The 13,635-nt window shown below is 39.1% G+C and overlaps 1 protein-coding gene across 2 annotated transcripts; it reads right to left on the reverse strand.

Annotated features, from left to right (window-relative positions):
* Positions 1-138: 138 nt before the first annotated feature.
* acp1 (acid phosphatase 1) lies at positions 139-7,771 on the reverse strand (the record flags this gene model as incomplete). Of its 2 annotated transcripts, none has more annotated exons than XM_079180002.1 (6): positions 139-471; positions 2,491-2,596; positions 3,484-3,545; positions 6,633-6,746; positions 7,183-7,256; positions 7,716-7,771. In XM_079180002.1, the coding sequence occupies 6 exons, from the start codon at positions 7,756-7,758 to the stop codon at positions 394-396; spliced, it is 477 nt and encodes a 158-aa protein (XP_079036128.1). In that variant the 3' UTR covers positions 139-393. The 2 variants fall into 2 exon arrangements, with proteins under 2 accessions (XP_079036128.1, XP_079036129.1); XM_079180003.1 differs by lacking the exon at positions 6,633-6,746 and adding an exon at positions 6,448-6,561 and having other exon boundaries at positions 7,716-7,758.
* Positions 7,772-13,635: the final 5,864 nt, after the last annotated feature.

Raw genomic sequence — 13,635 nt, forward strand, 5'->3', positions numbered from 1 at the left:
CCGTGTCGGCCTTTGACCTGCACACCTCAGATGTCCAGTCAATTACTATCGTCTGAAGGATGTCTTCAGACATAGAAATGCTTAAGCATATTCAAAATGTAAAGAATAATGATTTGTGTGTAAAATAAGTCTCCGATAGTCATACTCTTTTTTTATTTTATTAATCACATCAATTCAACAAAGTTGTCCACGCAGCGTCGTTCTAAATGTACATAATGTGTGGTTTGTATAACATTCACAACACTGAAACAAATGTGTTTCCTGCTCATCCAATGACAACCACAAGAGGGTTGTACTGAAATGTGCTTGTGTGACACAGTCAAATCATATTTGTTTAATTTTCTCTTGTTAATTCTTGTAGATTTAGCAAAGATCATTTAAGGTCTCATGTTGTTAGGAGTTCTTCTCCAGGAATGCTTTGCAGCAGCGTGCGCACTGTTCGTACACCTTTTCAAAGTCTTCGTCACTCCCCTATGAGATAAAACAGGGGGGGAAAAAAATCATAATGAATTATGTACATACATCTGTTGGATTTTATATAATACAGCTGTATATATTTCTGTGAAATGGTTTGAAAACACTAAATAAAACACACAATAAAACGTTAGTTTCTTACTCAACCTTTAAATGAGTGCCAAATTGTTGTTGTGAAGGAAACCGGTTAGCTTGAGCACAACACTCAAATTTGGAAAAAAAAAAGTTTTCTTTAAGGAAAAAGCAGCAAGAGTACTTTTCTGGTTTTGACGTTTTAAAGCGGTAAACTTTTACTGAAATCTTGATCGTTTTTTATGGAAAAACCTTTACAACCATAGCAAACTTCACGATTTTCAGCAGGTATAATGTTAACCCATAGACTGTTTATAAGAAGTGGACGAAGTCACCGTGACGTCACTCATTGGTTCGTGGACTAAGGTTTTGAGTTCAGCATTTTTGCCATTCCCATCTTGTGTTTTTGGAAGCAGAAGTGACGAGAGGGTGGAGCTAAGTACAACGGAGCCGTGGATCAGACATTATTTGTCTTACTTCCCCCAAACTAAAACCACGCTGTGAAAGGGTTAAAGCTGCAGCCTGTATTTACCACGTTCACCAGCTTAAGTAGCGAATTAGCAACACAAAGTACAAGTGAGGCTGCCGTCATGTCGCCGTGCCTTCAGTTTTGCAGGCATTTGGCCATAAACCATAAAAAGTTATATAATGTTGACCTGATTATGGCGCTAGATGAAGTCAGAAGACCAAAGTTATTACAATTCATCTTCTAGTGAAGATCGTGTATCTGGTGCATGTTTAGGAAACGCTTGATTTAAAATGCAGCAGAGGTTTCTATGATCAGAGCATACATTTCCATTCATTTAGCAGCCCTACGGTTTAGCATATCACCACTAATCAAAACTTTACTCCTTCCACTTTTCTCACTCATAACCCCCAAGAAGATTTTTAAAAAAGCAGCCAAGGATCCATTTGGCAGGACTTTCAACTGCAGAGTAAGCATATTGGGAACAAAAGGGATGAGTGAGCACTGCAGACGAATCTGAACCATTTGTCCAAGCAAATTGAATAACAGTCGTGTTAAAATACTTTATTGTAGCGTTTACTGGGCTGGAAGGGTTCAATGGCATATTTTATATGGATACAAAATGGTTAACAGCTTTTTTATGGCTCGCCATTTATTCCAATTGAGGAATCAAAGAACCGACAGTGCTGCCATTTCACAGTTAAAGTTCACCATGTTTTTCTTTGGCGCCGTTTCATAAAACGCGCCTGGACAGGATCCCATTTCTCACATTAGAGAGTAAATTGTCTCCAGAGCTACCACACGCACCTGAAGACGGACATGTTCTGTCCAAAGCTGAAGTTCCGAACAGGTGCACAGCCGTTTAACAGAATATTGCAATTTGCTGTGTTATTTCCAGATGCAGTTTACATTCACCATCAAACTGTTTCAGGCATTTCTATGAGCGATGGGAACAATGAACACAACTTGTCCGCCAGATTTTAAAACTATTTGTTAATTTACATGTAAAAATAGATTCAGATCAAATATTGCCAGAATAATTAAATGTTCAGATGAAGGTTGTTATACGAGTAAACAATTAAAACAATTATCCAACTATAGAAAGTTTTGTCTTTAAGCTTTTGGGGCTCTATCTTTAGAATCATTTTGTCCAAAATGATGTGAAATTGCAAGGTTATAGACAAAAACCTTAAATTCCCCCCCCCAGCACCTAAGCCCTCGAAGAACCCAGAGTAAACCCCGGGATGGTAATAATCATTTTGGCAAATAAAGTTAAAATTGATGACATTGATTTTAAAGATGTGTTAAAAAGAGCTTGAATTTCCAATCTCTTCTTCAGATTGTCTCCAATCTACTATAACCACTGCTTTTCCCACCAATAGATTGTCCCAAAATGGGGATTATTATGATCAAATGTTCAAGAATCGCCTTAATTATGGCTGAAAATACTGAACAGAAGAATGTACTTGAATACTTACATAGTATGGGTCTTTAATGATGCGCTGATGCTGTGGGTCATATGAACCAAGAAGCTCAACCTTTGCTGGGTTGTTTTTTACGAGATTTGATCTTCTGTTCAACTCACTGTGAAGACAAGAGAAAGCTGGTAACTTCAGAAGAACAGAAGAAAAACACTTGAATGTTTTAACATGAGACCTCTGGACCAGAAACCAAACCTTCCCTTTCTTCTGCCATTTAGATATAAGGTGGAACATCCATATCATCCTATATGAATAGCCGTAGTGTTATGTACTTCCAATAATGGAGAGAATGTAACATTGATTAACTTCCTTCCAAAGCACTGACAAACCATGGTATAAGCTATAGTCAGACAATAAAAAAAGAATAGAGAAAATTAACACCTCAACCTGTTCAAGCCAATCTCAAACTAAAGTAATAAGAAAAACTAAAGACGGTTAAACTATTAATAATCGCTTTCAAGGTGAAGGCAATGAGATGGGCTTTGTAAGGACAGCTAAACATGGACAGAGTGCCTTTTGTCTAAGACGGGGTCTAATTTTCTCAGTCTGGTCAGCTTAACATTTGTGGAGAGAAAAAAAGAAAAACATGATGTGGGAGAGAAAGAGCAAAGACGAGGCATCCAAAGAACTCAGTAAGCTGCTTACAGATCAGATCTGCCATAGGCATGTGATCTCAAAATGATCCCTAAACGTTCAAAGTATAAAAAAATATCCCCCCCCCCTGACCTTTGGAAAGAGCTTAAGAAAGGATATTGCTCATTAAAAGGAAGGCATTCACCTACAAGTTAGTAATACTCAATGTTACCACCATGTTGATGTGCATGTGAAGGAGTAGCACAGATCCCTACCACGGCAGGACAACCTAGTTTGACCCCTTTCGAGGCAAATGTTTTCTTGATCCCAGGCTTCCTTTGGTGAGCCAAGACACTTTCAGAAGCTGTGTCCAGCTCCGAGCTACATACACAGATATAATAAACCGTGCTGCTGTACCTCATATTGCTGTCGTCCATGCACAGAATGTACTCGAAGCTCATGAAGTCGTCATTGGTCACCTAGAAGGAGAAATGTAGGGGAAAAAAACCCCAAATGTTACTTCTGGCTTTGTGTAAGGGACACAGTACGGCAGAGCCTCTCTATGGTCCTTCAGAGAGAATCGATCATTTCCAAAACAACAATAAAGGCTGTCATAAACCTTAAATCTTTAATAGAATTAAACGTTAAACTAAAACGTTCGTTAGTGGCGGAGTCCGCCATTCCCACGCTGGACTCTGTCTTCACACGCTGTAGGGATTCACAGGAATATGAAATATGCAGGTAACTCAGTGTTACAGTGTTTTATATTTTAGTTCATTGATAGACTCAGTTTATTGTTCACGCTCTTAACCCTGTACAAGAGCTGTTTTGAAGTTTCCCTTGGAGAGTTTTTACACTAGAAGATTTTAAAAAATCTCAGTTTTGCAAATGTTTTTTGAGGAAAGAAATGTAATCAACATGTTTGTTACACTTCAAGAATACATACAATGAGAATGTAAACATACATTTTGTTTGTTTACAAGAAAACTCCACAGGGCACCATTACGTCACTGCACATTTCCTACCGCTGCTGTTTCACATTAAAAGCTTTTATAGGAATGCCAGACGAATGAAAGAAGAGAGGAACAAAAGACATGAATAAAACTCCTGCGATGCTGAGCCAAGCCGCCCTACGAGTGAAACTCACTTTGGACGCTTGTATCCGCGATCTCTTTCTTTTGGTAAATACACAAAGCTCATGACGACAGGTGAGGGTCAGAACTTAGATGGATTGGGAAATCGAGAGCTTTGCTTTCCAGGTAAAAACTAATTCTCACGCTCCCTTTTACCCTCAGCCGTGATCAAGATCCCGAGATCGAAGTACCTCGTTGTACTGACTCTCATTCCGACTGCGTCACACTTGTCAGCCAACACAGCCACATCATCTGCAAAGAGCAGAGGCGCAATTCTGAAGTCGCCAACCTCATATTCCCGCAGTAACCCCGACAAGACTTCCTATAGGGGACACGGACGTAAGCCTTCTCCAAGTCCACAAAACAAATGTAAACTGGACCTACAACAGCCCCACAAGGGCAGAGAGCTGGTCTGTCAACTGTTCCAATGGCCAGGACAAAATCCGCATTGGTCCACCTGGATCTGAGGTCGGAGCTACCTTTCCTGCACACTGGAATAAACCTTCCGCGATTGTCTCTGGATTGTGTCATCAGTTTAACATATTGGCAACTCAATGAGAACACATTGATGAGTATAAATCTAAATTTCCAGCTCTATTAAATCCAACGTTGGGTTGTCAATTTCGAATAAGGCATTACATGCTCCAAATAATTAGTCATGGATCACTTGGGAGGATGTTTGCTTTTTTCAAACGAACATCTTTGTTCGTCATAGTTCACACAGTCCAAAAAATGTGAGGAAGAAGAGGAAAATATAGAGTAGGAGCAAAAGTTAGTGACAGAAATGAAAAGGGTGATAAAGGAAAAGAGAAGAGAGCAAGAGGTTGTCAAAGCTCATTGTGTATATTTGGCTGGGTTTAAGCCAAGGGCTGAGCCTCCCCATCCCTGCTTTGAGGAGATTAAACGAGGACCTGACCAACTGGTTTGCAGAGAGACAAACCAACGAGACGGAAGATCTCAAGCACCGGGTGAAACCCCCGAGTTCTCTCAGGGAAACATAAAAAGACTGTTTTAAGAACACCGAGGATAAGCCCAAAGACCCTACATGGACAAAGATCCTGGTGTGATGTCAGACCTGTTTCAGGATTTGAAACAATACAACAATTGTTAGATTGTCTTCATCAATATTTCATGCACACAGGTGCCATCGTTTTACAGAGCAGTATGGAGACAGACCTGGCCAATGGGTTCACTTTCCCAATCAAATATACATTACGCTTAAGCGGTTTCTATTTTTTTATACCATCATATCTTCCTCAGCCCACCTTAAATGAGCCTGAGCCAAAGTTAACTTTCACTGCACCGCTACGTTCACAGCTGTAACGTCACCGCTAACGTTCCGCACACAGTGGGTAGCTACGATAGCGACGCATCGGTGGGCTGAACGGAGATGATATGCGGCTGGTGGTGGTGGCGGACTGGCAGTTGAAGAAAAATCATGTGGATACAAACTGCTTTTGTAGTTGGAAGCATAATAATTCCAAAATACCCCGAACACTTCCTGTAACATCAACCCCACCACTAGTAGTCGCCATGTTTCTGAGCTGAGCTGCCTGTTCAACCAGTGGAGAACGACCTCTTGTGGCGCGTATGGTGAACTAGGATACATCGCATCAAAACAGCACAACAGAAAGCAGAGCGTCTGTATTCATGACGGTATTTAAAATCATATCGAAGTAAAGCTGTAAAGTTAAATATCGAGGGCTGTTGCTGCACTTCATATTGTAAGACAAAGTTTGAACCTGTGTTGTCTGGAACAAGTCACTTGATCTTTTAAAACCTATTTTTGTGTCCTTACATGCTGAACCCCCGGCTGTCTCCTGTAGATTTCAACCGACCTATCACAGGAGGTCACTGTATCTGAGGTTCAAGCTCAACCAGCTGAACGTTGTTGAGAGAGAGTGAAGTATAACTCTGTTTAAAAAGGCATTACTGCTGTTCTAATCACTCCAATATGAGATAAAATGTCATATATTTCACCCCATATGGCATGATTTAGCCATATCGGATATAAATGTAATATTGTGGAAGCACTCTAAATGTGACACATCTGTATCAAATCATTTAAAAAGACAAATGGAGGCAAATAAATGGCAACTAAGTAATAATTTACACATAACACTGCAAGGCAGGCTCCCAACAAAGCTTCATTTTAAGAAAGACAAGCGAACTGAACAGGCATCATTATTACACAGACTTGTGGCAAACATGAATGAGGTGAGAGGAGCCACGGCACGTCCGGTTGTACCTGTCGGGCCCTATGACTCGTCTCAATGCCATGCTTCCTCAGGCAGGCCAGACCGCGGGCATCCGGTGAGCTGCCTATATTCCAGTCAGATGTGGCACCACTGTCTATGACCCACTGCAACAACAGAGAACAAAAAAGGGGGCGCTAACTACCGCTAAGAGAGATGTAGAAGTGAGTGTTCGTACCTTCCTGGACACATGCTGCATGGGCACGCCATGACTCTTCATGCAGGCTTGACCGCGGTGGTCTGGAGGGTTTCCTATCTCATAGTTGGAGGTGGCAGCACTGTCTATCCTCCACTAGACAGAGTAGAGCATGGGGAACAATAACACAGCAAAAATGGTTCATACCCTCACGTACAGATATGTGGCGGGTCATACAGATTTGTACTGCCATTAGTTTCCCACTTATATCAGTTAAAAGGGAAAGTTGGGGTGTTTTGCACCACTTAAAACATCTGAACTTACCCTTTTATAACAGTAATCAGGGCAAGCATGCTTTAAAAAATGCTCAGTAGTAATGTGCAGCACTTCTATTCTAGATTCTATGTGCTTGATACTTTGTTTCTGGTGCTATTTGACGACAGTGCTCCATGACATACTCCCAGAGAAAAGATTTTTTAAAAGCTCTTTGTAAATGTATCAGGCGGAAATTGTCAGTAGACGTAATATGTCAGTGACCTGTATTCTAAATGTTGTTTTGTATGATGTAATGATGGATTAATCATGACATTACCTTGTCTACAACACCAGAGTCTGTTGCCATCTTGCTGAAGACTGCTTCAGCGATTGGGGATCTGCAAATGTTCCCTGTCAAAACCACAAACACAACGCCATGTTTTTAAAACTTAAAAGGAGTCTATGAACATTTTTACCAAAAACGGTAACACTTAATAGTATGATCGTGCAAAAGAGATTACAATATCTGTGTCCAAATGCCTCTCCCGTTTGCGGAAGTAAGAGGAGTCAAGGAAAGTAATCGAGGATATACATATTGGGAAACGAGAAGGGCCGCAGGTAAAGATACTCAGCATGTGTGCAAATCACACTATGATGTTTTATAACACCTGGTTTACACCAGCTGTACATAAATGCGCAACGTTACCGTTTAGTTAACTAATTATGGTGTTTTTTGTAACAAACGTTTATTTGAAAGTTCACAGCAGCGACTTAGCTAGCGGGTTACTGGTCCTATATGATGTTTCTTTCACACTCTATGAGGATTACATTAGCTTCTTTGGGGTAAAATGACTTATTATGAGCTCTTACCCAGGCAAACGAACAAAACCGACTTCTTTCCAGTGGCCGCCATGTTGTTTAGACGGTCCTGTATGACGTCGCAGGTGGTGGCCAACTCGTGCCTGAACAAAAACATTGAAAACCTTTTTCATGAATGTGGGATTTATTGATCTTGTGAAAATACTGCAGATATAGAGGATTTGTAAAACACAACATTCCGTCATTGTTAAAATTATGAGGTGTTCTTTTACCATGGACTGTTTACCACAAACATTTTCTCAAACGCTGATTTCGGACGAATTATTTTTTCTCACAGTTATAGTTACTAATTATCTTGTAAATTAAACTTTAAATTAGTTTAAAACTATTAGCCATTGTCATTTGTAAAATATGATGCATGTATGCAACTATACAATCAACATTGACCATGCACAACATTAAAATGCTACTTACAAATGAATGCATCAGAAATAATAATTCAATAATATAAATAATAACACTCTTTCCCCAACTGGTACTTTTATTTTTAATAATTAAATGCATTTTATTGATAATATTTATAGACCGTAGGTTCATTCTTGTTACAATGACTTGTTCTCAACTAATTCATTATGTTTTTTTGTTTTTAGAGTACGTTACAAAGCTTCTTTACCATTAGTATAGTTTTGGCAAGAAAGCTGAATTTTGGGATGATATGAAACATATATGAATCTGGTTTACTAGATTGTAATATTCACAAATATGTTGTTGTTCGAGTACTTAATTCCAGTTTTGAAGTGCAAATAATAAATGTTAGAGTTAATCACCTCATAAAAAAGTTGCTCTCGATATCCCTCTTCAATCTAGCTACAGTCGATCCCTTAGGATTAGGTGATGTAGAGGTAATAATAAAATTCATACTTTAATATTTTGATTAATGCTTTGCTGAGTCATAGAATGAAAGGCATACAAAGGTCATGAGAAAATCCTGGACCGAGACATTCATAACAACAGATTACAGGGTGTTGAACAACATTCTCTCTGCACTTAGACTCGAGTTTCGCCTCACATTTGGAAAAATCCCAATAGCAGCTGAAAAAAACAAAACAATGTTTGTGATGTTCATGTCGGTTTAAACCACAGAGTCAGCGCCGTCAGTGAATGGAGATTGACATCAGCATGGCGGCACTGTGCAACAAGTGCAAAGATTTACAGTAATTCAAGGCCTGAGTGTCCCTATAAGGCAAGGTTGAACACTTATCTTCCAAGGAAATATTGAAAGATACTGGAAGGTTAACCTGCAACCATTGACGCATGGGAGGTTTAAGCCTATGATTTACCTCTGAGGAATGTCTGGGGATGTCTGTTTCATAAAGCGTGGGGAAAAAGCAGAGGAAAAGAGCGTAAATGTCTTACATTTAACAACAAATCCTCTTCTTCCATGCCAACCCTGTCCATGCACGTCATAGGAAGCGTGTAATTTATGTTTCGTCAGGTCATACTAGTAAAACAAAAGGTTCTGGATAAGTAATTCCACTGGTTGAATTGCAAAAAGTAATTTTAATTGAAGTGACTTCAGTGTACCAGAGTAATCAGTATTCTATTTTCTCCCTGGCTCCCCTGGTTTTATAGGATATCTGAGGTGAATGTGCCATTCTCTCAGAATATGGTATTGCCTGTATTTGTTTTCTTTAATTAAACATGCTATCTGAAAAGAAAACAGCATTACAAAAAGAAGTTGAACCATTTTGCAAAGAATGGTTTCAATTTTATTTATGGCTGGCTCAACGGTTCTTAAGAGAGCATTAACTTGATCTTGGAAAATATGTTCCAAATTGACTGAGAAAACCAGTAAATAGCAGCTTTTCATTGCTAACCTCTCATTAGCGAGTTTGCATTCTTAAAACCTTTTATGCAGTGCACAACAGCTCTGTGTGGGCAAACATGTGATTGTATTGCTTGGTACCCAAACCAACATGCAGCCCTGTTCTCTCTCACAATTACCCTCCAAACTGTGACAATTATGGTCAAAGTCTCACACTGTATGGAATTAAAGTCAAACTGATATTTTAACTCTTTCTGTGCGTTATAAATATAAACTAATTTGATGCAGCTTTACAAAACAGTAGCAACAGCATCACAAACTACTCAACACAAACGTTAATGCAGAATCAACACCTCTGTAGAACAGTTTCAACAAAAACTGAACATTATATCCTTCATAAAGGGATTTATTGCATGACTGTAGATTTAGAATGTATTAGTTTTAGCTACGTGTACGTAATAAACTGGCTACTGAGTTTGCATAAATTCTGAATTCAGGCTGTTTGTCTTGATCAATCACAAACATTCCCTTGTTAATAAACAGAGTTAGATTTTTGTATCTGCTTCACATAATGATGGATTCAAGGGATGAAAGTTACAGATGTTCTTCAACAGAACTTGTCCGTCTGCCGAACACGTCCATTTGATGTCACTGACTTTATATCCACAGGGTTGTCTGGCTATGTGTTTATTGTTAAAGCTAGCTTTTTTTTTTATGAAGGGCACGTCTTATTTTCAAAGTCTTGATCTGATGTCGTAGTGTCACTGGTTCATATTCCTGGTGTGTTGCAATTTTTCACTGCAGTGAAATCAATTCACTGTGAACATGGCTAAAAGAAAATGGATCGGTATTCCACAGAGAACGTCCTCTTTTGTTTGTGCTCATTATCCTGCAAACGTTACACACTAAAGTGAGATTCCCTTATTTAGATTTTACATTAGTTTGGACCTGTTTTGAGTAGGAAATAATTATCTTGTGCTGACTTTACCAGACTGACTGCATTGTGTGATATATAAAGGTATTGACAATGACGGTGATATTTAAAAAAATGTAATAATGTAATAATTTTAATAACAGACATGTTAAATTATCTTAATAATACGGTTAAAAAAGACAAAATGCACAATAAACAATGGTAAAGATGAATTTGACTGATACCATTATTTATTTATTTTTCTAATTTTCTATAGCTATCGCGATAATATCGTAAATTCCATGGCCACGACAATCATGTTGTGAAAATCTGATATTGGGACAGCCTAATTCAAATAAATGTCACTTGTCCTGTCTTCATTGGGGGTTTAATGTTTGATTTTGTTATTTTTACAGTTTATGCTGACCTCCAGTGGTTTCTGAAAATGCAGCAGTGTGTGTCAATACAGCATGACATCACAGTTGGGTGTGGTTACAGGTGCAACAGAGCACGCTTCTTATGCCACACATCAGTCATCAGTTAATGTGCACTTAAGTAGCCAGTTTACAGTCACAAAACCAAAATCATGGTAGGGGGTTTAGAGAAGCCTGGTTTCCCCAGGAAGAGTCATTCTGCCAGATTTCTTGACCTTGTAAGTTAACCAGGTTTCTAATCAGCTTTATACAAGTATGCATACGCAAAACAAACAGCAGAGTCCAATATTCACCGTCCTTTTAGTTCTGTTTTTGTCTCCACTCACTCATGGGAGAAATGCAGATGCTCCACTAATCACTAACTTGGTCCGTCTGCTGTTTTGTGCTGGGCAGGTTGCTCACAGGGGTTTGCAGATCTTCTTCACTAAAAGCTACAGCTGCAGACAAAATAATGATGACAACCCCGTTCCCCATCATGACCAGTGTTTGGTGTCTGCTTAATGATTAGTTTTAGTCCAGTGTTTCAGTTTGTTTGATACATTTATCTATAAAGCTGTATCAATGACACAGCGTGTTCATTGTTTTATGGTATGTTTATTATTCTTTGTGATTTGGAAGCTTGCTCTGTTTAGCTCACCCTATACTTACCTGAGCAGGTGGTAGGTTCCAGTTGGCTGAGAAGGTAAAAACCCATTCACTGAAATGTAAGGGGGGGAGATGAGTTGGCAGCTCATGAGGCTGCAGAAAACCTTTGTTTGGTTTTCTTTTTCTTCAGTTTAATTTATTTTTGTTGAATTTCCCAGGTTATATTTTTGCCCACTGTTTCATTAAATATTTTGTGAATGAATGCCAAACCTTTTTTTGCCCTACTGCTGCTTATCGACCTAAATCCTCCTAAAACATCCCTTTTTCAAAGATTGCAAGTGCCAAACCACTTCAGCTGACCTTTGTATTGGGTGGCAGCACTACATTTTGAACCAAAACAGCAAAGTTGTGGGCAGTAAAACCAAAACTATATGAGCTGACATACGCTCAAAAGACTCCATAGAGCTGAGAGGAACTGCAGATTCAAATAATGTTTTTCTGTGCTTTATCATGCCAGCGACCCATGTCATTAATTTGATCAGTGTAATAGAAAAACAGCAGTTTTACATTTCGACATTTTATCATCTGTGAATAAAATGTATTCTCCTCACTGTGTTAGATCATTGAAGAAGAGTATCTTACAGTCTTAAGTAAAAGGAAACTAAAACCTTCAATGAAAAAACACTGCAGCAGTAATCCTGCAAACACAGTTGTTTACAGAAATACAGTAAGATGAGCTTGTGATTAATATACACAGACTAATTGAGTGGGAGGTGACCTTATATTCTTCGTAATTAGCACTGCATACATAATCACCAATTATCAGTTGCTTTACATATGAGTCAAACAATAACTGCAAGCAAACAATGCCTGCAGCAATTATATTTCATAATTTGCAAGCCTTTTTTTAATTGAGTCAGCCAGTTTCATTCACGTCTCAATGATGAAAGGTAATTATTGTGAATGACTCAATGAAAACACAATTAGCAGATGATGCCGTGTCACATTAAACTGTGGAATATGTTTTTTTCCAACTAGCAGCATGAGTTACAAATTAAATAAAAGTGAGAGAGCCCCGGGGAGAAGTGACTAATGGTGACAGTGTTCATGTTCACTCTCATCCTATTGAGATTATTCTTACAAATAAGAAGAAACAGATTTCCCCAAAAACTTAGTTTCAACTCCAACAAATAAAAAAATGTGACATGGGAGGTTTTTTGAAGTCGTGTTTCCTCTTGCACCCCTGAGTCAGAGGGCAGATTGACAGGTGTGTGTGTGTGTGTGTGCAAACGTGTATTTGTGTGTTACATTTTGAGATGCTTGTTTTCGATTGCCCTTTTTTTTTTTTTGCCATGCAGGCGGCTAGATGGCAATATATGTGAAATATCCCAACAACTCAACACGTAACATTTGGTCATCTCTTAGCTTTTCAGTACCATCATCAGACTAACCCAGCAACAGGAGGTTGGTGACTGTTGTGGCCACTTCTTCACAGAGACCTCTGGCTCCATCGTGGCATCCAGGATTAAGCTGCACTTAACGGGCAGACCGCAGGGAGAGAGCGCAGGACTCCAGTGGGACGAGAAGAGGCGGCCTCTGTGTTTACTTCAATGATGCTTAGTTAAAGTTGATGGGAAATGTTCCCAAATTTTAATGCTAAGATATCTGCTCAGATAATTGTTTTTGTTGCTGCTGTTTACATTCCTCCTGGTGCAAGTAAAAAAAAAATGCACAGTTTACCACTTTGTTTTGTTTTGTTATATTTATCTTGTGTAGCAAATGGGCTACAACTGCATTTCGTTGTGCAACTCTGTGTTGCATAATGATCCTTGAATCCGTCAGTGGGTTAGAGCGGATCGTCCTTTAACCACACGGTTTGCAGGTCATTCCCCGGCTCCTTTACATTCCGTATGTCAAAGTGTCCTTGAGCGAAACACTGGAACCCAAGTTGCTCCCCGAGCCCTTTACAGACACCCACTGCTCCTAAATTAGTTAAATTAGTTAAATGCCGAGGTCAAGTTTCATGTTTGTAATTGTATAAGACGATTGAAGTAAAGCTTAGACTCGTAGTCCTGTTCAGACAAGAAGTCAGTTCAAACACATTTTTATGAGAATGACTTGTGCTTATTGACAGTGACACATCTTGCATACCTCTGCCTAAGCACCAGACCTCAAAATCTGAGAACTTCTCACAAGGGCGTAATATCATAATAC

The sequence above is a fragment of the Pholis gunnellus genome, assembly GCF_910591455.1.
Source record: "Pholis gunnellus genome assembly, chromosome: 19".
NCBI classification, from domain to species: domain Eukaryota; kingdom Metazoa; phylum Chordata; class Actinopteri; order Perciformes; family Pholidae; genus Pholis; species Pholis gunnellus.